Below are 21,326 nucleotides of genomic sequence, written 5' to 3' on the forward strand. Positions count from 1 at the left end.
TTATAAAAATTCATAAAACATACAAGTGTTATACATCGGTTTAAAGATTAACTTCTGGTTAATCCAACCACGGTGTCAGATTTCATAAAGGCTTTATGGCGAAAGCAAACCATGTGATTATCTGAGAACAGGTAGTATACTAATGGGCCTGTAGTTACTCACGTCAGCAGGGACACCCGATTTAAAGATGGCCGTTATTATGGCTGACTTCCATACCCTTGGAAACACTCCCAGACCAATAGATATGTTGGTGACCTTAGTAATGGGGCCAATGAGTGACTCTTTGTAGTTTTTAAGAAAGGTAGAGTCCAGCCCAAACACACCTTTGGCTTTAGAGTTCTTTAGTGAGCTAATCACCTTGTTCCCCTCTGACTCAGAAATCTCCCTTATGATGAAGACAGGTTGAGTGTCATTTACTAGCGCTGAGCCCAATAAACCAGTGGAGGGGTTCTGTGTCAGTACCTTGACAGAGTCAATAAAGTAGGAATTGAAGGTTATTGCTATTTCGACTGCATCCTGTGTTAGATTGTCATTCACCAGGATTTCTAGTCTTTTTGCAGTGTTACTATGGTCTTTCCCTGTTAACTTTTTTAGATTCTCCCAGATCAGTTTAGAATTTCCCTTTGCTTCACCAATTATATGTTAATAAAAAAGTTTGCCTTGGCCTGTCTGATTTCTTTCATCACCTTATTTCTCAACATGGTAAACCTACGTCTGTCATGCTCTAATTTGGATTTTAGGGCTGTTTTTAGAGCATAATCTCGTTCTTTCATCAATTTCCAGATTTCTCCATTTAGCCAAGCTAGAGTGCTCTTTTGGCCAGGTTTGGATTTGATTTGGCTTTAGGAAGCCATTTATTGTGGTCTGGATTGTGGATAGAAAAACCTGACTATCAGCTTCCACATCTGTATAGGACAAGAGATCATTCCAGTTAATTCCCTTAATTGCCTTTTCAAAATAGTTGAATTCACTCTTAGGAATTCTTAGTTGACCCGTCTTTCTAACAGTAGAGAGGTTAAACCTGCTCTTAGAAAGCTTTCTGGCTATAAGTGTCAGATTATGATCAGACAGCCCAGTAACCATATTGAATGATTTAGTCACTCTCTCTGGTTTATTACTGAACACCAAAATCAATCTGTGTTTTAGAGCAACAAGTCACCCTGATTGGCCCTTTAACTAGCTGTGTAAGGTCAAAGGTATTAGTGATCCGTTTGAGGGTTTTTCTACAAGACTTGTCTTCATAATTAATATTAAAATCTCCCATTAAGATGACCTCTTTCCCAAAATCACATTGCCTAAGCATGTTATTAAACTGATCAAAAAACACACTTTTGGTGGAAGGTGGTCTATACATTCCTATAAGGGTAAAAGACATTTGGGGAGACAGTGTAAAATTCAGGCCAATACATTCTAGTTCATTATCACATGACCACTCAATTTGTTTACATCGAGTACATGTTCTTCAATGTAAATCATCAGACCCCCCCCCCCCTCTTCCTTCAATCCTGTCTCTCCTGAAAACATTGTAGCCGGGCACAATCAAAGCAGCATATGGAGAGTTTTTATGGAGCCATGTAACTGAAAGGCAGAGGAAGTCAAGGTTGGAGTCTGTGAGAAGATGTTGAATTTGATCACTTTTTGGAATGACACTACGAATCTTCAAGTGCCTCCCTAGTAGTCCTTTGGGCTTGGTCACATACACACAGTTAGCAGATGTTATTGGTCACATACAGATGGTTAACAGATGTTATTGGTCACATACACATGGTTAGCAGATGTTATTGGTCACATACAGATGGTTAGCAGATGTTATTGGTAACATACAGATGGTTAACATATGTTATTGGTCACATACACGAGGTTAGCAGATGTTATTGGTCACATACAGATGGTTAACAGATGTTATTGGTCACATACACATGGTTAGCAGATGTTATTGGTCACATACACATGGTTAGCAGATGTTATTGGTCACATACACATGGTTAACAGATGTTAATGTGAGTGTAGCAAAATGCTTGTGCTTCTAGTTCCGACAGTGCAGTAATATCTAACAAGTAATCTAACAATTCCCCAACACACAAATCTAAAGGGATGCAATAAGAATATGTACATATAAATACACGGATGAGCGATGGCCGAACGGCATAGGCAAGATGCAGTAGATGGTATAAAATACAGTATATACATATGAGATGAGTAATGTAAGATATGTAAACATTATTAAATACAGTATATACATATGAGATGAGTAATGTAAGATATGTAAACATTATTAAAGTGGCATTTTGATTAAAGTGGCTAATGATTTGAGTCTAATGAGTTTAGCCTATCGGAGGCTGGCGGTCGAAGCCATTATTATCTCATCAAAGGACAACCAATGTTATTGATAATGAGTTACACTCACTATTATTTGTGATCATGTAGAAGGTATTGTTATTACAGCTACGGTGCAGCTGGACGGTTTGAGTAGTACTTCTGGTGTTACATGGTGTTGTGGTATATATTCTGTTGGGAACTCACAGTGATGTACCAGGTGCATTTACTGTTGGGTTTGTAGTGGCTGGGGAAACCCTCACTGCCCACGAAGCCTGATTCAGTCACCAAGTGACCTCCGCAGTGGAAGATAGGCCTGAGAGAGAGGGAGCAGGAGGGAGAGAGAGAGAGAGAGAGAGAGTGAGAGGAGACAGAGATGTTAAATTCTACAACCACCTAAAAAGATGCGATTCCCAAACCTTCCATAACAAAGCCATCACCTACAGAGAGATGAACCTGGAGAAGAGTCCCCTAAGCAAGCTGGTCCTGTGGCTCTGTTCACAAACACAAACAGACCCCACGGAGCCCCAGGACAGCAACACAATTAGACCCAACCAAATCATGAGAAAACAAAAAGATAATTACTTGTCACATTGGAAAGAATTAACAAAAAAACTGAGCAAACTAAAATGCTATTTGGCCCTAAACAGAGAGTACACAGTGGCAGAATACCTGAACACTGTGACTGACCCAAACTTAAGGAAAGCTTTGACTATGTACATACTCAGTGAGCATAGCCTTGCTATTGAGAAAGGCCGTCGTAGGCAGATCTGGCTCTCAAGAGAAGACTGTCCATGTGCCCACTGCCCACAAAATGAGGTGGAAACTGAGCTGCACTTCCTAACCTCCTGCCAAATGTATGACCATATTAGAGACACATATTTCCCTCAGATTACACAGATCCACAAAGAATCAAAAAACAAACCCGATTTTGATAAACTCCCATATCTATTGGATGAAATACCACAGTCTGCCATCACAGCAGCAATATCTGTGACCTGTTGCCACAAGAAAAGGGCAAACAGTGAAGAACAAACACCATTGTAAATACAACCCATATTTATGTTTATTTATTTTCCCTTTTGTACTTTTACCATTTGCACATAATATGACATTTGAAACGTCTTTATTCTTTCGAACTTTTGTGGGTGTAATGTTTTACAGTGATTTTCTTTATTGATTATTTCACTTTTGTTTATTATCTATTTCACTTGAATTGAATTTGAGATCCATGATATTATTTCTCTTTTCTGTGAGTAAAAATGAACTGATCCGTGGCATGTTTTACAATTTTATAAAAAACTGTTTCAGAAGTCTCAGGAACCTCGTTACTACTACTAAGGTAACTCCTTTAACCATCGACATTCTGGGGGCAGAACCCCTCTCTAAACACACCGAAACCACCGGCAACACAGACCCACACTGTTATCTGACGCTGGGAAGGGCCTGAGAACTCACATAGAGGAATGTTTTTATAAAGGTAGGCCCAATCCTGGGCAGTAAACACTGATAATATGTAGGTTGGAGCATAGTCAAGCATAAACACACACGTATACGCAAGTTTGGAGTTTTGTTACTTGTATGTATGGTATACAGCATCCAACAAAATGTTAACTTGCAGGTTACTTCTCTACAAATCAACAACAATAAGAAATAATACAAGATCAGAATACCAACATAAAGTAAATGGCTCAGTAGAATAAACATTTTATTATACAGTATAATACAGGAAGGTAATGTTTATTGTGTAATATTTAAATGTGTATAGGGGAAGGAGGATGGGGGACAGTGTATAAACTGAGCAGTATAATACAGGAAGGTACTGTTTATTGTGTAATATTTAAATGTGTATAGGGGAAGGTGGATGGGGACAGTATAAACTGAGCAGTATAATACAGGAAGGTACTGTTTATTGTGTAATATTTAAATGTGTATAGGGGAAGGAGGATGGGGACAGTGTATAAACTGAGCAGTATAATACAGGAAGGTACTATTTATTGTGTAATATTTAAATGTGTATAGGGGAAGGAGGATGGGGGACAGTGTATAAACTGAGCAGTATAATACAGGAAGGTACTATTTATTGTGTAATATTTAAATGTGTATAGGGGAAGGAGGATGGGGACAGTATAAACTGAGCAGTATAATACAGGAAGGTACTATTTATTGTGTAATATTTAAATGTGTATAGGGGAAGGAGGATGGGGGACAGTGTATAAACTGAGCAGTATAATACAGGAAGGTACTATTTATTGTGTAATATTTAAATGTGTATAGGGGAAGGAGGATGGGGACAGTGTATAAACTGAGCAGTATAATACAGGAAGGTACTATTTATTGTGTAATATTTAAATGTGTATAGGGGAAGGAGGATGGGGACAGTGTATAAACTGAGCAGTATAATACAGGAAGGTACTATTTATCGTGTAACATGTTGGTACATGTGTGCTAAGGTTCAGAGAGTCAGTGCAGGTGGTCAGTCCAGTTCAAGTGTTCAGCAGTTTGATGGGTTTGTAGATAGAAACTGTCTCTGAGCCTGTTGGTATCAGACCTCTTGCTCTGATACCATCGACCCGACGGTAAGGAAGAGAACAGCTCGTGGCAGGAAGTGCTGTTGCGCCCTCTTGACAACAGTAGGTGATGTTGCTGGTCCATGTCAAGTCATAGGTGATGTGGACTCAGAGGAACTTAAAACCCCCCTCCCTATATACTGACTTGTCGTTGTCTGTTATCAGGCCTAACAACCGTGCTGTCATCAGCAAACTAGATGATAGGGTTGGTGTCGTGGGTAAATAGGGAGTACAGCAGACGGCTGAGGAAACACCCCTGGGGGGGGGGGGGGGGGGGGGGGCTCCTGTGTTTGTTGAGAGTCAGTGTGGAGGAGGTGTTGTTGCCAATCCTGACAGCCTGTGGTCTGCCCATCAGGAAGTCCAGGAAGTCCAGTTGCAGAGGGTATTGTCTAGACCCAGGGCTCTGAGCTTGGTGTCGAGCTTGGAGGGAACAATAGTGTTGAATGCTGAACTGTATTCAATGAACAGGATTCTCACATAGGTGTTCCTCTTGTCCAGATGTGTTAAGGCTGTGTGAATAGCGATGGAAATGGCATCTTCGGTGGATCTGTTGGAGCGGGTCCAGTGTGTCTGACATGCTAGACTTGATGTGGGTCTTGTCCAGCCTCTCAAAGCGCTTCATAATGACCGGGGTGAGCACGACGGGGAAATAGTCACCTTGTTTTTCTTGGGCACTGGGATGATTAGTGATCTCCTTAAAGTAGGTGGGGACTACAACCTGGGACAGGTTGAAGATGCCCGAGAAGATGCCCGCCAGCTGGTCAACACATACTCTCGTGTTAAAGCGGTGCCACATCAGAAAATTGTCACCACACACAATGCACATTTTACTTTGGCATGGGGCCACAGGGGCCACAGGCAAACAGTGGCACTTTGAAAAACTGAAACCAGTCGGCACTACACATAGCCTGTTATATAACATGCTTTAGCAAACAGACACGTATACACACACACACACACACACACACACGCACACACACACACACACACACACACACACACACACACACACACACACACACACACACACACACACACACACACAGGTATATTTTACAGCAAGCCCTCAGGCTTATTCGACATTAATATTTAATATTTAATTCAAACAACTTGAATGGTTCTGATCTGTTGTAGAAGGCATCAGTGTGTTCCAACATACTGTACTGTATACACAAAATCATATCCCAGTCAACACTTTTTTTTATCACAACCCCCATAGCTCAGTTCATAGTTCAGAGATGTCGTGTTGTAGAAAGTTTCCCTTCCTGACCCGCTCCCTTCTCCAACCATGTTCCACTTGCAGACACAGGCCCGGACAGGGTTGCTTTGTGTTCAAAGTAGTCCCGGAAAAGCCACACTGCGTGGTCCAATGTCCTAAATATCTCAAGTGGTCTGGTCCCTCCCTTCTAACGTGCCAAGCTAAATAAAACAGTCCACAAATATCTGCTTGTCAAACCTGCGCTAACTTTCCACTGCTCTGTATCTCGTGTGGCGGTTTAGTGAAGTGGGTAGCGAGAAACGACCGTCACAAATTCTGAGTAGAGTCAACGTTCTGATGATAAAGACCCAAAATCCCATAGTTCCATCTGGACCATTGAGGCTGAAAGGGATCTGATCAAAAGTGGTGCACTAGGAAACAGGGTGCCACAGACACACAGCAGGGCTAGCTAGTCTCTATACTAACCACATCATGTCCTCCTGTGGGTCCTGCCTAACCGCCTACATGCTATTTCTAACTACACTAGGGAAAGAATTTAGTTTTAGGGGAAAACAACCGTGCAGAGAGAGTGCAGAGAGACAGGAACAGATGAAAACAGTGCAGAAAGACAGGAACAGATGAAAACAGTGCAGAGAGACAGGAACAGATGAAAACAGTGCAGAGAGACAGGAACAGATGAAAACAGTGCAGAAAGACAGGAACAGATGAAAACTGTGCAGAAAGACAGGAACAGATGAAGAGTGCAGAAAAACAGGAACAGATGAAAAGAGTGCAGAAAAACAGGAACAGATGAAAACTGTGCACAGAGAGTGCAGAGAGACAGAACCAGATGAAAACTGTGCAGAGAGACAGGAACAGATGAAAACAGTGCAGAGAGAGTGCAGAGAGACAGGAACAGATGAAAACAGTGCAGAAAGACAGGAACAGATGAAAACAGTGCAGAGAGAGTGCAGAGAGACAGGAACAGATGAAAACAGTGCAGAAAGACAGGAACAGATGAAAACAATGCAGAGAGAGTGCAGAGAGACAGGAACAGATTAAAACAGTGCAGAAAGACTGGAACAGATGGAGACAGGAACAGATGAAAACAGTGCAGAAAGACAGGAACAGATGAAAACAGTGCAGAAAAACAGGAACAGATGAAAACAGTGCAGAAAGACTGGAACAGATGAAAACAGTGCAGAGAGACAGGAACAGATGAAAACAGTGCAGAACAACAGGAACAGATGAAAACTGTGCACAGAGAGTGCAGACAGACAGGACCAGATGAAAACTGTGCAGAGAGACAGGAACAGATGAAAACCGTGCAGAGAGAGTGCAGAGAGACAGGAACAGATGAAAACAGTGCAGAAAGACAGGAACAGATGAAAACAGTGCAGAAAGACAGGAACAGATGAAACAGTGCAGAGAGTGCAGAGAGACAGGAACAGATGAAAACAGTGCAGAGAGAGTGCAGAAAGACAGGAATAGATGAAAACAGTGCAGAAAGACTGGAACAGATGAAAACTGTGCAGAAAGACAGGAACAGATGAACACAGTGCAGAAAGACAGGAACAGATGAACACAGTGCAGAGAGACAGGAACAGATGAAAACTGTGCACAAAGACTGGAACAGATGGAAACAGTGCAGAGAAACAGATGAAAACTGTGCAGAAAAACAGGAACAGATGAAAACAGTGGAGAGAGAGTGCAGATAGACATGAACAGATGAAAACCGTGCAGAAAGACAGGAACAGTTGAAAACAGTGCAGAAAGACGGGAACAGATGAAAACTGTGAAGAAAGACAGAAACAGATGAAAACAGTGCAGAGAGTCAGGAACATATGAAAACAGTACAGAAAGACAGGAACAGATGAAAACAGTGCAGAAAGACAGGAACAGATGAAAACTGTGCAGAAAGACAGGAACAGATGAAAAATGTGCAGAAAGACAGGAACAGATGAAAACAGTGCAGAGAGAGTACAGAGAGACAGGAAAAGATGAAAACAGTGCAGAGAGAGGGCAGATAGACAGGAATAGATGAAAACAGTGCAGATAGACAGGAACAGATGAAAACAGTGCAGAAAGACAGGAACAGATGAAAACCGTGCAGAGAGACTGCAGAGAGACAGGAACAGATGAAAACAGTGCAGAGAGAGTGCAGAAAGACAGGAATAGATGAAAACAGTACAGAAAGACTGGAACAGATGAAAACTGTGCAGAAAGACAGGAACAGATGAACACAGTGCAGAAAGACAGGAACAGATGAAAACAGTGCAGAGAGAGTGCAGAGAGACAGGAACAGATGAAAACTGTGCAGAAAGACTGGAACAGATGAAAACAGTGCAGAGAAACAGGAACAGATGAAAACTGTGCAGAGAGACAGGAACAGATGAAAACTGTGCAGATAGACATGAACAGATGAAAACAGTGCAGAAAGACAGGAACAGTTGAAAACAGTGCAGAAAGACGGTAACAGATGAAAACAGTGCAGAGAGACAGAAACAGATGAAAACAGTACAGAAAGACAGGAACAGATGAAAACTGTGCAGATAGACATGAACAGATGAAAACAGTGCAGAAAGACAGGAACAGTTGAAAACAGTGCAGAAAGATGGGAACAGATGAAAACAGTGCAGAGAGACAGAAACAGATGAAAACAGTGCAGAGAGTCAGGAACAGATGAAAACAGTACAGAAAGACAGGAACAGATGAAAACAGTGCAGAAAGACAGGAACAGATGAAAAAAGCAAATACTTACAGACAAACAGGCAAGCCAACTGGCTGACTGTGTTCAAATCTACACATGTGTTAATATGCACACACATGACACGTTGGCACAAACACACACATGCACACTGGGTACACACTGACCAAAGACAAGTTGACACTAACACACACACATTCTTTAAACACACGAATGCACCCTCAAGTGAACGCACACACCTTTTCTCTGACTCACCTGGTAAAGTTGGTGGTCTGGCTTTGAGCCTGGGTCCATCCCAGTGTCATCGACAGGAGGACAGACACACTCCACACACACACCCTGCCCTGCATCCTGCTCTGATGCCCACCCAGACCAAGAGAGGGAACAGACCAGAGAGAGAGGGCGAGTAGAGGAAGAAAGAAAGGAGGGAGAGAGGGAGGGAGAAGCAGAGTAGAGGAGTGGAGAAAGAGAGGATGATTGAGAGAGAGGAGGATGTAGAAAGGGGAGAGAGAGAGGGATACAGGAGGCATGGGTACGAGGAGGGGAGGAACGAGGGGAAGAACGAGAGGGGCGAGAGAAGGAGAGTTTAATATGTCCCAGATGGGGATGCCATGTTTTATTTGGTGGTGTAGCTGGGGTGTCATGTGACAAGTGAACAAATAACCTACATGTAAACATATATGACGTAATGTATGGTTGGAAAACAGGTAGCTACACAAATGAAAGATGTTGGAATATAAGGTGTGTGTCTATCACAGACAGAGTTCCAGTGTTACTGTAGATGAATATAACAAATGACTGCTTCACTACTCCTACAGCCACAGCACACAATCCTGAAAAACTAACTCTAGCTCTAACTCTAACCTTAACTCTAACTCTAGCTCTAGCTCTAGCTCTAACCTTAACTCAAACTCTAACACTAACTCTAACTCTAGCTCTACCTCTAACCTTAAATCTAACTTTAGCTCTAACTCTAGCTCTAACCTTAACTCTAACTCTAACTCTAACCTCAACTCTAGCTCTAACCTTAACTCTAACCTTAACTCGAACTCTTGCTCGAACTCTAGCTCCAACCTTAACTCTAGCTCTAACTCTAGCTCGAGCTATAGCTCTAACCTTAACTCTAACTCTATCTCTAACTCTAACCTTAAGTCTTGCTCTAACCTTAACTCTAGCTGTAACTCTAGCTCTAACTCTTGCTCTAACTTTAACTCTAGCTCTAAATCTAGCTTTAACTCTAACTCTAACCTTAACTCTAACCTTATCTCTAGCTCTAGCTCTAACTCTAGCTCTAACCTTAACTATAGCTCCAATTCTAGCTCTAACTCTAGCTCTAACTCTAGCTCTAATGCTAACTCTAGCTGGAACCTTAACTCTAGCTCTAACTCTAACCTTAGCTCTAGCTCTAACTCTAGCTCTAACTCTAGCTCTAACTTGAACCTTAACTTTAGCTCTAACTCTAACTCAAGCTCTATCTCTATCTCCAACTCAAACCTTAACTTTAGCTCTAACTCTAGCTCTAGCTCTAACTCTCTCTAGCTCGAACCTTAACTCTAGCTCTAACTCTAGCTTTAGCTCTAACTATAGCTATAGCTCTAGCTCTAACCTTAACTCTAACCTTAACTTTAACTCTAGCTCTAACCTTAACTCTAACTCTATGTGATGTGCCTCCTAGTAGGAGGGATGTGCAGGAATCAGGAGCAGGAGAGCAAGGAAATCCCAGTGCCACAAACGTTTATTAAAGGAGTCCCAACTCAACAACATGGGGGGAAACACGCTCAAACGAAGTCGCCACACACAGGGAAAGTAACGCAACACACGGAGGAGAAACCTCTACTCCTACACATATATCTAAATGGTACAACTACAGAGTGAAAAGAAAACTCTGTGGTGCAGACACGCACCCCTAACAAAGTAACACATACAAACAATCCCGCACAAAGACTAGCAGGCAGTGGAGGTAAATAAACCCACCGAAATCAACTAAATGAAACACAGGTGTGACAAAACAGACAGACACAAACGAAAAGGAAAAATGGATCGGTGGCAGCTAGTAGGCCGGCGACGACGACCGCCGAGCACCGCCCGAACAGGGAAGTCGTGACAGTACCCCACCCCCTGACGAGCGGCTCCCGCAGCGCGCCGACGCCGGCCTCGAGGACGACTCGGAGGACGAGGTGCAGGGCAATCTGGATGGAGGCGGTGAAACTCACTCAGCAGAGATCAGTCCAAGACATCCTCTACCGGAACCCAGCATCTCTCCTCCGGACCGTACCCCTCCCAATCCACGAGGTACTGCAGGCCCCTCACCCGATGCCTGGAATCCAGTATGGATCGCACTGCGTACGCCGGGGCCCCCTCGATGTCCAGGGGGGGCGGAGGGACCTCCCGCACCTCAGCTTCTTGAAGCGGACCAGCTACCACCGGCCTGAGGAGAGACACATGAAACGAGGTGTTAATACGGTAATAAGGGGGAGCTGTAACCTATAACACACCTCGTTTATTCTCCTCGGGACTTTAAATGGCCCCACAAACCGCGGACCCAGCTTCCGGCAGGGCAGGCGGAGGCGCAGGTTTCGGGTCGAGAGCCAGACCCGATCCGCTGGTGTGAAAACCGGGGCCTCACTGCGGTGGCGGTCAGCGCTTGCTTTCTGCCGCCCTTCGGCCCATTTCAGGTGCCCGTGGACGGCCTCCCACATCTCCCTCGAGTGCTTCACCCAATCCTACACCACAGGAGCCTCGGTCTGGCTCGGATGCTTTGGTACCAGGACCGGCTGATACCCCAACACACACTGAAAGGGCAAAAGGTTCGTTGAGGAGTGGCGGAGGGAGTTCTGGGCCATCTCTGCCCATGGAACGTACCTCGCCCACTCCCCTGGCCAGTCCTGGCAATTCGACTGCAGAAACCTACCCACATCCTGGTTTACTCTCTCCACCTGCCCATTACTCTCGGGGTGAAGACCAAAGGTCAGGCTAACCAAGACCCCCAGACGCTCCACGAACGCCCTCCAAACCTGGGACGTGAACTGGGGACCCCGATCAGAAACTATGTCCTCAGGCACCCCGTAGTGCCAGAAGACGTGTGTAAACAGGGCCTCCGCAGTCTGTAGGGCCGTAGGGAGACCGGGCAAAGGGAGGAGACGACAGGACTTAGAAAACCGATCCACAATGACCAGGATCGTGGTGTTACCCTGGGACGGAGGAAGATCGGTCAGGAATTCTACCGATAGGTGTGACCAAGGCCGCTGTGGAACGGGGAGGGGTTGTAACTTCCCTCTGGGCAGGTGTCTAGGAGCCTTGCACTGAGCGCACACCGAACAGGAGGAGACGTAAACCCTCACGTCCTTAGCTAAAGTGGGCCACCAGTACTTCCCCCTAAGGCTTCGCACCGTCCTATCGATACCCGGATGACCAGAGGAGGGTAATGTGTGCACCCACCGAATCAATCTATCATGGACACCAAGCGGGACGTACTTCCGTCCAGCTGGACACTGAGGCGGAGTAGGCTCCGACCGAGATGCTCACTCGATGTCCTCGTCCACCTCCCACACCACCGGCGCCACCAGACAAGAGGCCGGAAGTATGGGGGTGGGATCGATGGACCGCTCCTCTGTATCATACAGACGGGACAGTGCGTCTGCCTTAGCGTTCTGGGCACCTGGTATATACGATATCGTAAATCTGAATCGGGTGAAAAACATGGCCCACCTTGCCTGGCGAGGGTTCAGTCTCCTCGCCGCCCGAATGTACTCCAGATTACGGTGGTCAGTCCAGATGAGAAAAGGGTGTTGAGCCCCCTCAAGCCAATGTCTCCACACTTTCAGAGTCTTTACGACAGCCAGCAACTCCCGGTCCCCCACGGCATAGTTTTGCTCCGCCAGGCTGAGCTTCCTCGAAAAGAAAGCGCAGGGGCGGAGCTTCAGTGGCGCGCCCAAGCGCTGTGAGAGCACGGCTCCAATCCCAGCCTCGGATGCGTCCACCTCCACTATGAATGCCAAAGAGGGATCCGGATGAGCCAACACGGGAGCCTCGGTAAACAGAGTCCTCAAGCGACAAAACGCTCTGTTCGCCTCAGCCGACCACCGCAGACCGGCCCCCCCTTCAGCAGTGAGGTAATGGGAGCAGCCACCTGCCCAAAACCCTGGATAAACCTCCGGTAGTAATTGGCAAACCCTAAAAACCGCTGCACCTCCTTTACCGTGGTGGGAGTCGGCCAATTACGCACGGCTGCAATGCGGTCACACTCCATCTCCAACCCTGATGTGGAAATGCGATACCCCAGGAAGGAGACGGACTGTTGAAAGAACACGCATTTCTCAGCCTTGAAGTATAAGTCATGCTCCAACAGTCTCCCAAGTACTCTGCGCACCAGAGACACATGTGCGGCGCGTGTGGAGGAATATATCAGAATGTCATCGATATAAGCCACCACACCCTGCCCGTGCAGATCCCTGAGAATCTCGTCTACAAAGGATTGGAAGGTGGCTGCAGCATTCTTCAACCCATACGGCATGACGAGGTACTCATAATCGCCGGATGTGGTACTAAATGCTGTCTTCCACTCATCTCCCTCCCGGATATGCACCAAGTTATACGCGCTCCTGAGATCCAGTTTTGTGAAGAAGCGTGCTCCGTGAAATGACTCAGTCGCCGTAGCGATGAGAGGTAGCGGGTAACTGTACCCCACCGTAATAGAATTTAGACCACTATAGTCAATGCACGGATGCAGACCTCCCTCCTTCTTCTTCACAAAAAAGAAACTTGAGGAGGCGGGTGACGTGGAGGGCCGAATGTACCCCTGCCTCAGAGATTCAGAGACATATGTTTCCATAGTCAACGTTTCCTCCTGGGACAGGGGATACACGTGACTCCTGGGAAGTGCGGCATTTACCTGGAGGTTTATCGCACTATCCCCTCGTCGATGAGGTGGTAATTGGGTCGCCCTCTTTTTACAGAAGGCGATAGCCAAATCGGCATATTCGGGGGGAATGCGCACAGTGGAGACTTGGTCTGGACTCTCCACCGTCATTGCACCAATGGAAACTCCAACACACCTACCTGAGCACTCCTCTGACCACCCCTTTAGAGCTCTCTGTTGCCACGAAATAGTGGGTTGTGAAAGGCCAACCAGGGAATCCCCAGCACCACCAGAAACGCAGGAGAATCAATGAGGAAGAGACTAATTCTCTCCTCATGATCACCCTGCGTAACCATGTCCAGTGGAGCCGTGGCCTCCCTGACCACCCCTGACCCTAATGGTCGACTATCTAGGGAGTGCACGGAGAAGGGTTTGTCCATCTGAACCAGGGGGATCCCTAACCTATGCGCAAAACCACGGCCCATGAAATTCCCCGCTGAGCCTGAATCTACTAGAGCCTTATGCTGGGAATGGGGGGAAAACTCAGGGAAAGAAATTAACACATACATGTGACCAACAGGGGGCTCTGGGTGAGCCTGGTGCTAACTCACCTGGGGTGTCCGAACAGTGCTCGGCCTGCCGTCTCGACTCCCAGATGAGCTCCTCCAGCACCGGTCGGCAGTGTACCCTCTCCGACCACATCCAGTACAGGAGGAGGCTCCTCCTCCGATCGCCCTCGCTGCAGCACCCCCTAACTCCATGGGGGTTGGAGTGGAGGCGCTGGGGGTTGGAACCAACAGGACCCGATCCAGACGCCCGCGCGTAACCAGCAAGTTGTCCAACCTTATGGACATGTCCACTAGCTGGTCCAGGGTGAGGGTAGCGTCTCTGCATGCTAGCTCCCTGCGGACATCCTCCCGTAAGCTGCACCTATAGTGGTCAATCAGGGCCCTGTCGTTCCACCCTGCGCCGGCGGCCAAGGTCCTGCACTCCAGAGCGATGTCTTGGGCGCTCCTCGTCTCCTGCCATAGATGGAACAGACGCTCACCCGCCGCTCGCCCCTCAGGGGGATGGTCGAACACGGTGAACTCTGGGTAGTGGTCCCTCGCCGAGTCTGGTCCATCCCAGACCGCGTTGGCCCACTCCAGAGCTTTGCCTGACAGGCAGGAGACGAGGGCGTTCACGCTCTCACCTCCCGAAGGAGCCGGGTGAACGGTTGCCAGGTAAAGCTCTAGCTGGGGCAGGAAACCCTTGCACCCGGCAGCCGTCCCATCTTACTCCCTCGGGAGTGCGAGCCGAATACCGCTGGGGCTGGATGGCGCCGGAGAAGGTGGTGGTGCAGGTTGGAGTGTGGCTGGTGCAGGGGTAGGCAGGCCACCCCTCACCCATCTCTCCATCTTCTCCATCACTTGATCCATGGCGGTCCCGAGACGGTGGAGAACGGTGGTGTGGTGTTGCACGCGCTCCTCCATGGAAGTGGAGAGCGCGTCAGCTCCTGCTGACTCCATTATGATGGTGCGGGATTCTGTTACGTGTCTCGTAGTAGGAGGGAGGTGCAGGAATCAGGAGCAGGAGAGCAAGGAAGTCCCAGTGCCACAAACGTTTATTAAAGGAGTCCCAACTCAACAACAACATGGGGGGGAAACACGCTCAAACGAAGTCGCCACACACAGGGGAAGTAACGCAACACACGGAGGAGAAACCTCTACTCCTACACATATATCTAAATGGTACAACTACAGAGTGAAAAGAAAACCCTGTGGTGCAGACAGGCACCCCTAACAAAGTAACACATACAAACAATCCCGCACAAAGACTAGCAGGCAGCGGAGGTAAATAAACCCACCGAAATCAACTAAATGAAACACAGGTGTGACAAAACAGACAGACACAAACGAAAATAAAAAAATTGGCGCCGGCAGCTAGTAGGCCGGCGACGATGACCGCCGAGCACTGCCCGAACAGGGAGAGTAGCCACCTTCGGTGGAAGTCGTGACACTCTAGCTATAGCTCTGACCTTAACTCTAACCTTAACTCTAACCTTAACTCTAACTCTAGCTCTAACTCTAACCTTAACTCTAACCTTAACTCTAACCTTAACTCTAACTCTAACCTTAACTCTAACCTTAACTCTAACTCTAACCTTAACTCTAACTCTAGCTTTAACTCTAACCTTAACTCTAACCTTAACTCTAGCTTTAACTCTAGCTTTAACTCTATTCTGCTTGAACCACGCACACCATTTCTTTCTACAGAGTGAGAGCCAATGTCATTGAGGATTATTTTGGGATATGATGGTAGGAGACCTGTTTTTATTGGCAACCCGAGGGCACTCTGGTCAAAAAGATAGGGCAGAGAATCCTTCAATTTCATGAAGCTGGTAGTTAAAACTGGATTCCGTCAAAAAGTATATGATGTGTGGATATGAAAATAGATAGGCTTGAAATAGATTTGAAGGAGAGGAAACGACTGCATATGATCTGCCTAAACATATAGTATCAACCTGTGCACCCTTTGTGTAGGTATTAAAACTCTGACAGGGCTTTGGAATGGAAAGCCCTGTCATTACGACCCGTTGGGAGAAACACGCTGCTGTGTGATCATCATCATCATCACCGTCATTGTGGTTGTAGTGTGTTAGAGTTCTGTTTTTAAGTGGGTAGAGCAGTTTTAATATTGCAGATAGATTGCGGGTTCCATTAATGTAATTGTCTGCATCATTTCCAATCCCCCATATGTATTTTTTTCCCTACTTTATTATTGTCTCTTAACCCTACCACCCACCCCCTCCCCTAATTGGAGTAAACTAATGAACAAAAAATACTTAGGCTTCTTCTTCCAGTTTATACATACTATATACATTTTACAGACAGCATATTTCACATTAGTTATCTTTTTGTGTGTGTCTGTGTGTGGGCACCTTAAATGGGGAGGACCGCCTAATGGTAACGGCTGGAGTGGTATGGTATCAAATACATGAAACACATGGTTTCCAGGCATTTGATGCCATTTAATTTCCTCCTTTCCAGACATTATTATGATCCGTCCTCCCTTCACCATCCTTGTCTGGTGTGTGTGGTGTTTGTGCGTGTGAGTGTTTGTGTGTTCACGTCAATAAGAGCAGAACCACAACACAGGCATTCCTTGGTCTTTTTTAAGCTGTGGTGGCCACTGGGCAGAAACCACATTGAATGTAGAATAAATACACAAACAGCAGCCTCCACAAACTCATCTTATTCAGACTCTGGACAGACTCTTCAGCGAGCTCAACTCCTCACTCCATCTACAGGTCAAAACCGGGAGGACTAGAAAAAAGAGAATAGCAAAAGGAGCACGGGAAATACACGCTGGTTGACTTGACTAAACATACAAGACGAACTGGCACAGAGAGACAGGAAACACAGGGATTAATACACTGGTACAGAGAGACAGGAAACACAGGGATAAATACACTGGTACAGAGAGACAGGAAACACAGGGATAAATACACTGGTACAGAGAGACAGGAAACACAGGGATAAATACACTGGTACAGAGAGACAGGAAACACAGGGATAAATACACTGGTACAGAGAGACAGGAAACACAGGGATAAATACACTGGGGAAAATAAATGACACCTAGAGGGGGTGGAGACAATCACAGGAACAGGTGAAACAGATCAGGGCGTGACAGTAGTGGCTTGGCTGTACAGAGATATACCAGGTTTTTATGGTCGGTCCAGACCAGGAATGGCTGTTCTGCTCCTTTCAGCCAGTGCCTCCACTCTTCCAACGCCATCTTCACCGCCAGGAGTTCTCGGTTGCCAACGTCGTGGTTCCTCTCAGCAGGATTGAGACGATGGGACAGGAAGGCACAGAGATAAAGCTTCTGGTCCTGGGAAGATCGCTGGGACAAGATGGCCCCCACTCCAGAATCCAATGCATCCACTTCCACCACAAATTGATGCGAGAGGTCCGGATGGATGAGGATGGGTGCTGTTGTGAACCGATGCTTCAGTCCAAAGGCGTTGTCGACAGCTGAAGGCCATTTGACCGGTACCTTGGGAGAGGTGAGTGCCGAGAGGGGGGCCGCCAGGTTGCTGTAGTCCCGAATGAAACGGCGGTAGAAGTTTGCAAACCCCCAAAAAACGTTGCAACTGTACCCTGGTTGAGGCCAATCCACCACTGCTTTCACCTTTCCAGAAAGGTGATTGTAGAGTGGAGGAACTCACACTTCTCGGCTTTCACAAACAGTTGGTTCTCCAGGAGGCGCTGAAGGACCTGTCTGACATGAAGAAAATGTTCTTGTGCAGATCGGGAAAAAAAACAGGATGTCGTCCAGGTAGACGAATACAAACCGGTTTAGCATGTCCTGAAGCACATCATTGACCAAAGCCTGGAAGACAGAAAGTCAAAATGGCATGACCTGGTACTCATAATGTCCACTGGCTGTGTTGAAGGCTGTCTTCCACTCATCCCCCTCGCGTATCCGAACCAGGTGGAAGGCATTTCAAAGATCCAACTTGGAAAATATGGTGGCCCCCTGGAGAGGTTCAAACGCAGAGGAGAGGTAGAGGGTAACGATTCTTGACAGTAATGTCATTAAGTCCCCGTTAGTCAATGCACGGACGCAGGGTCTTGTCCTTCTCCAAAAAGAAAAACCCTGCACCGGCAGGACATGCAGACGGACGGCCCCAGTGGCCAGAGACTCCTCTATGTACTCCTCCATAGCTTTGGTCTCTGGTCCAGACAGAGAATACAATCGACCCTGAGGTGGTGTAGTGCCTGGGAGAAGATCAATGACACAATCATAAACACGGTGTGGGGGAAGGGAAGTAGCACGTGCCTTACTGAACACTTCCAGGAGGTTATGGTTGTCTGTGGGAATAGCAGAGACATCCACAGTCTAGCTAACATCCTGAGGAAGATGACTTGAGGAAGGCTGTGCTGCTTGAAGGCAGTGGGGAATGGCAAAATGGGCTCCAACCCAGGATGGAGCTTGTGGTCCAATCAATCATCAGATTGTGCTTTTGAAGCCAGGAAAATCGCAAAACAACCGGAACATGGGGAAATGCAATGAGGAGGAACTGTATTTGTCTCACTGTGGTTACCAGAAACCTGTAATTGAACGGGCACAGTACTATGGGTGATTTCCCCAATAGAGCGGCCTTCCAGTGCCCTAGCATCCATGGGCACAGAGAGGCTGAGTGGGAATACCAAGCTCCGAAGTTATCGTGGCATCCATAAGACATTCATCAGCCCCAGTGTCAATGAGCACTCGGAAAGACTTAGATTGGTCTCCCCACAGCACAAGAGCAAAAAGGGGTGTGCGGGTGATGGTAATTAGGGAACTCTGTCTGACTCACCATAGTACTGGTACCCACTAGAGACAAGGGTTTCCTAATAGGGCAGGTAGCTATAAAATGTCCTGCCCCTCCACCATACAGAAAGCAGTTATTATTCATCCTTCGTGAGCGTTCCCCCGACTGATAACCTAGCTCTTCCCAATTGCATAGGCTCAGGAGTATCCAACTCACCCGTCGTAGATTCCCGAGAGTGCTCGGGTGGCTTCGAATCCTCTCAGAATAGCTGCCTTCGGAAACTTCCGGATTCCCTTGGAAGTGAACGCGCCATAGCCGGTGCACGAGTGTGCCCGAGACCAGACCACCTCTCACTCCTGCGTTCCCTTAGATGTCCATCGATTTTAATGGTAATAGCGATAAGGGAGTCAAGATCCATCGGCAATTCGAGAGCAGCTAGCTCATCCTTCACCTCCTCAGATAACCCCTGCAAAAAAAGTATTGAAAAGAGACTCCGGATCCCAGGCACTCTCGGCGGCCAACATACAAAAATCAACCGCACTACAGGAGTTTTGACGTAAGTTTACTGGCCACCTTTCTTCCGGAAACCGGAGACTCAAATACCTTTCTCACTTCTGCCATGAATTCCTCCAGATGCCCACAAATGGCAGATTGTTGCTCCCAAACTGCCGTGGCCCAGGAGAGCACCCTTCCCAACATTAGCGGGAGCCGGGATAGGCAGTACAAATTCACCAAAGATAGGGGAAAAATTACTGGGTGATTGGAGTTTTTCAGAGGTGGCAGGCAGCCTCTGAGCTAACTCCCGGATTTGATCCATAATAGCCTTTAACCCATGGTCGTGGCATTCCGTCAAGGACCTGAGCCCTTCCAAAAGGCCCTGTACCAACTCCTCATGTCTCCTAATGGTGGCTCCCCGCAGGGAGACACCGTGGCGGAGCTGGTCCAAGTCTGCTGGGTCTGTCATGGCCAGTTCGTACTATCATGACACAAGGCAAAACCCAGATGCAGACACAGGAGGCAGATGGTTGGAGTCTTACAATGTTTAATAATCCAAAAGGAGTAGGCAAGAGAATGGTCGTGGACAGGCGAAAGGTCAAAACCAGTTCAAAGTCCAGGCGGGTACAGAGTGGCAGACAGGCTCATGGTCAAGGCAGGCAGAATGGTCAGGCAGGCGGGTACAGAGTGGCAGACAGGCTCATGGTCAAGGCAGGCAGAATGGTCAGTCAGGCCGGTACAGAGTGGCAGACAGGCTCATGGTCAAGGCAGGCAGAATGGTCAGTCAGGCGGGTACAGAGTGGCAGACAGGCTCATGGTCAAGGCAGGCAGAATGGTCAGTCAGGCGGGTACAGAGTGGCAGACAGGCTCATGGTCAAGGCAGGCAGAATGGTCAGTCAGACGGGTACAGAGTGGCAGACAGGCTCATGGTCAAGGCAGGCAGAATGGTCAGTCAGGCGGGTACAGAGTGGCAGACAGGCTCATGGTCAAGGCAGGCAGAATGGTCAGTCAGGCGGGTACAGAGTGGCAGACAGGCTCATGGTCAAGGCAGGCAGAATGGTCAGTCAGGCGGGTACAGAGTGGCAGACAGGCTCATGGTCAAGGCAGGCAGAATGGTGAGTCAGGCGGGTACAGAGTGGCAGACAGGCTCATGGTCAAGGCAGGCAGAATGGTCAGTCAGGCGGGTACAGAGTGGCAGACAGGCTCATGGTCAAGGCAGGCAGAATGGTCAGTCAGGCCGGTACAGAGTCTAGAAACAGGCAAAATTCCTATTAACAATTGTTGATTAACAACACAGTATTCACTTCTACATATCTTTATACAAACTTGATCTCCACTATAAAAAGCGGATATTTGTATAAACCTTGTTGTCTGTCTCTCCGACATTTGCAACATTGTTTCAATATTCAAATTCGATCTCCTGCTGTCCCATAGTAATGAACGAGTCAGGATGAGACAGACAGATATGCGGCTTTTCTCAGCCAGTCAAAATCATGAATCAGCTAGCATAATTTTATAGATATATACAACTGAAAAAAGGTAAAACGGAACAAAGTGCAGCTAGTTTACAGTCTTTCCAGCTTGAGTTTGAAGTGATTGTGTTAGCTGTGTTGTTGGCTAGCTCCTCTGAACAACAGTGTCCTGACAAGTGAGCACATTTTCTACGCCAGGCTAAATCGCATTTGATTGTTATGGATTTATCCAAATAAATGTCACTGGAAAACAGCTTAAACTTTGCTGTTATTCTGGCTGCACTTTTTGACGTGACTGTAAGTTAGCCGGAGTTGGCTAGCTAGCCAACAAGGGATAAGAACATTGCCAGCCAGTTTGGCAATAGAACATTTAGAACGAACGACTGGGTCACGTCCATAGATACAGAA

At 46.9% G+C, this 21,326-nt stretch overlaps 1 protein-coding gene across 2 annotated transcripts in view; it reads right to left on the bottom strand.

Annotated features, from left to right (window-relative positions):
- Positions 1–9,213, bottom strand: part of pcolceb (procollagen C-endopeptidase enhancer b) — an 18,243-nt gene extending 9,030 nt beyond the window's left edge. For both annotated transcript variants that reach the window (XM_029759772.1, XM_029759771.1), the window contains exons 1-2: positions 9,047–9,213; positions 2,524–2,632 (exon numbers count right to left, since the gene is read on the bottom strand). In XM_029759772.1, coding sequence (XP_029615632.1) covers positions 2,524–2,632; positions 9,047–9,141 — 204 coding nt within the window. In that variant the 5' untranslated portion in view covers positions 9,142–9,213. The remainder of the gene's footprint in view (positions 1–2,523; positions 2,633–9,046) is intronic.
- Between the last annotated feature and the right edge of the window lie 12,113 nt (positions 9,214–21,326).

The sequence above is a fragment of the Salmo trutta genome, chromosome 8 (genome assembly GCF_901001165.1).
Source record: "Salmo trutta chromosome 8, fSalTru1.1, whole genome shotgun sequence".
NCBI lineage: Eukaryota > Metazoa > Chordata > Actinopteri > Salmoniformes > Salmonidae > Salmo > Salmo trutta.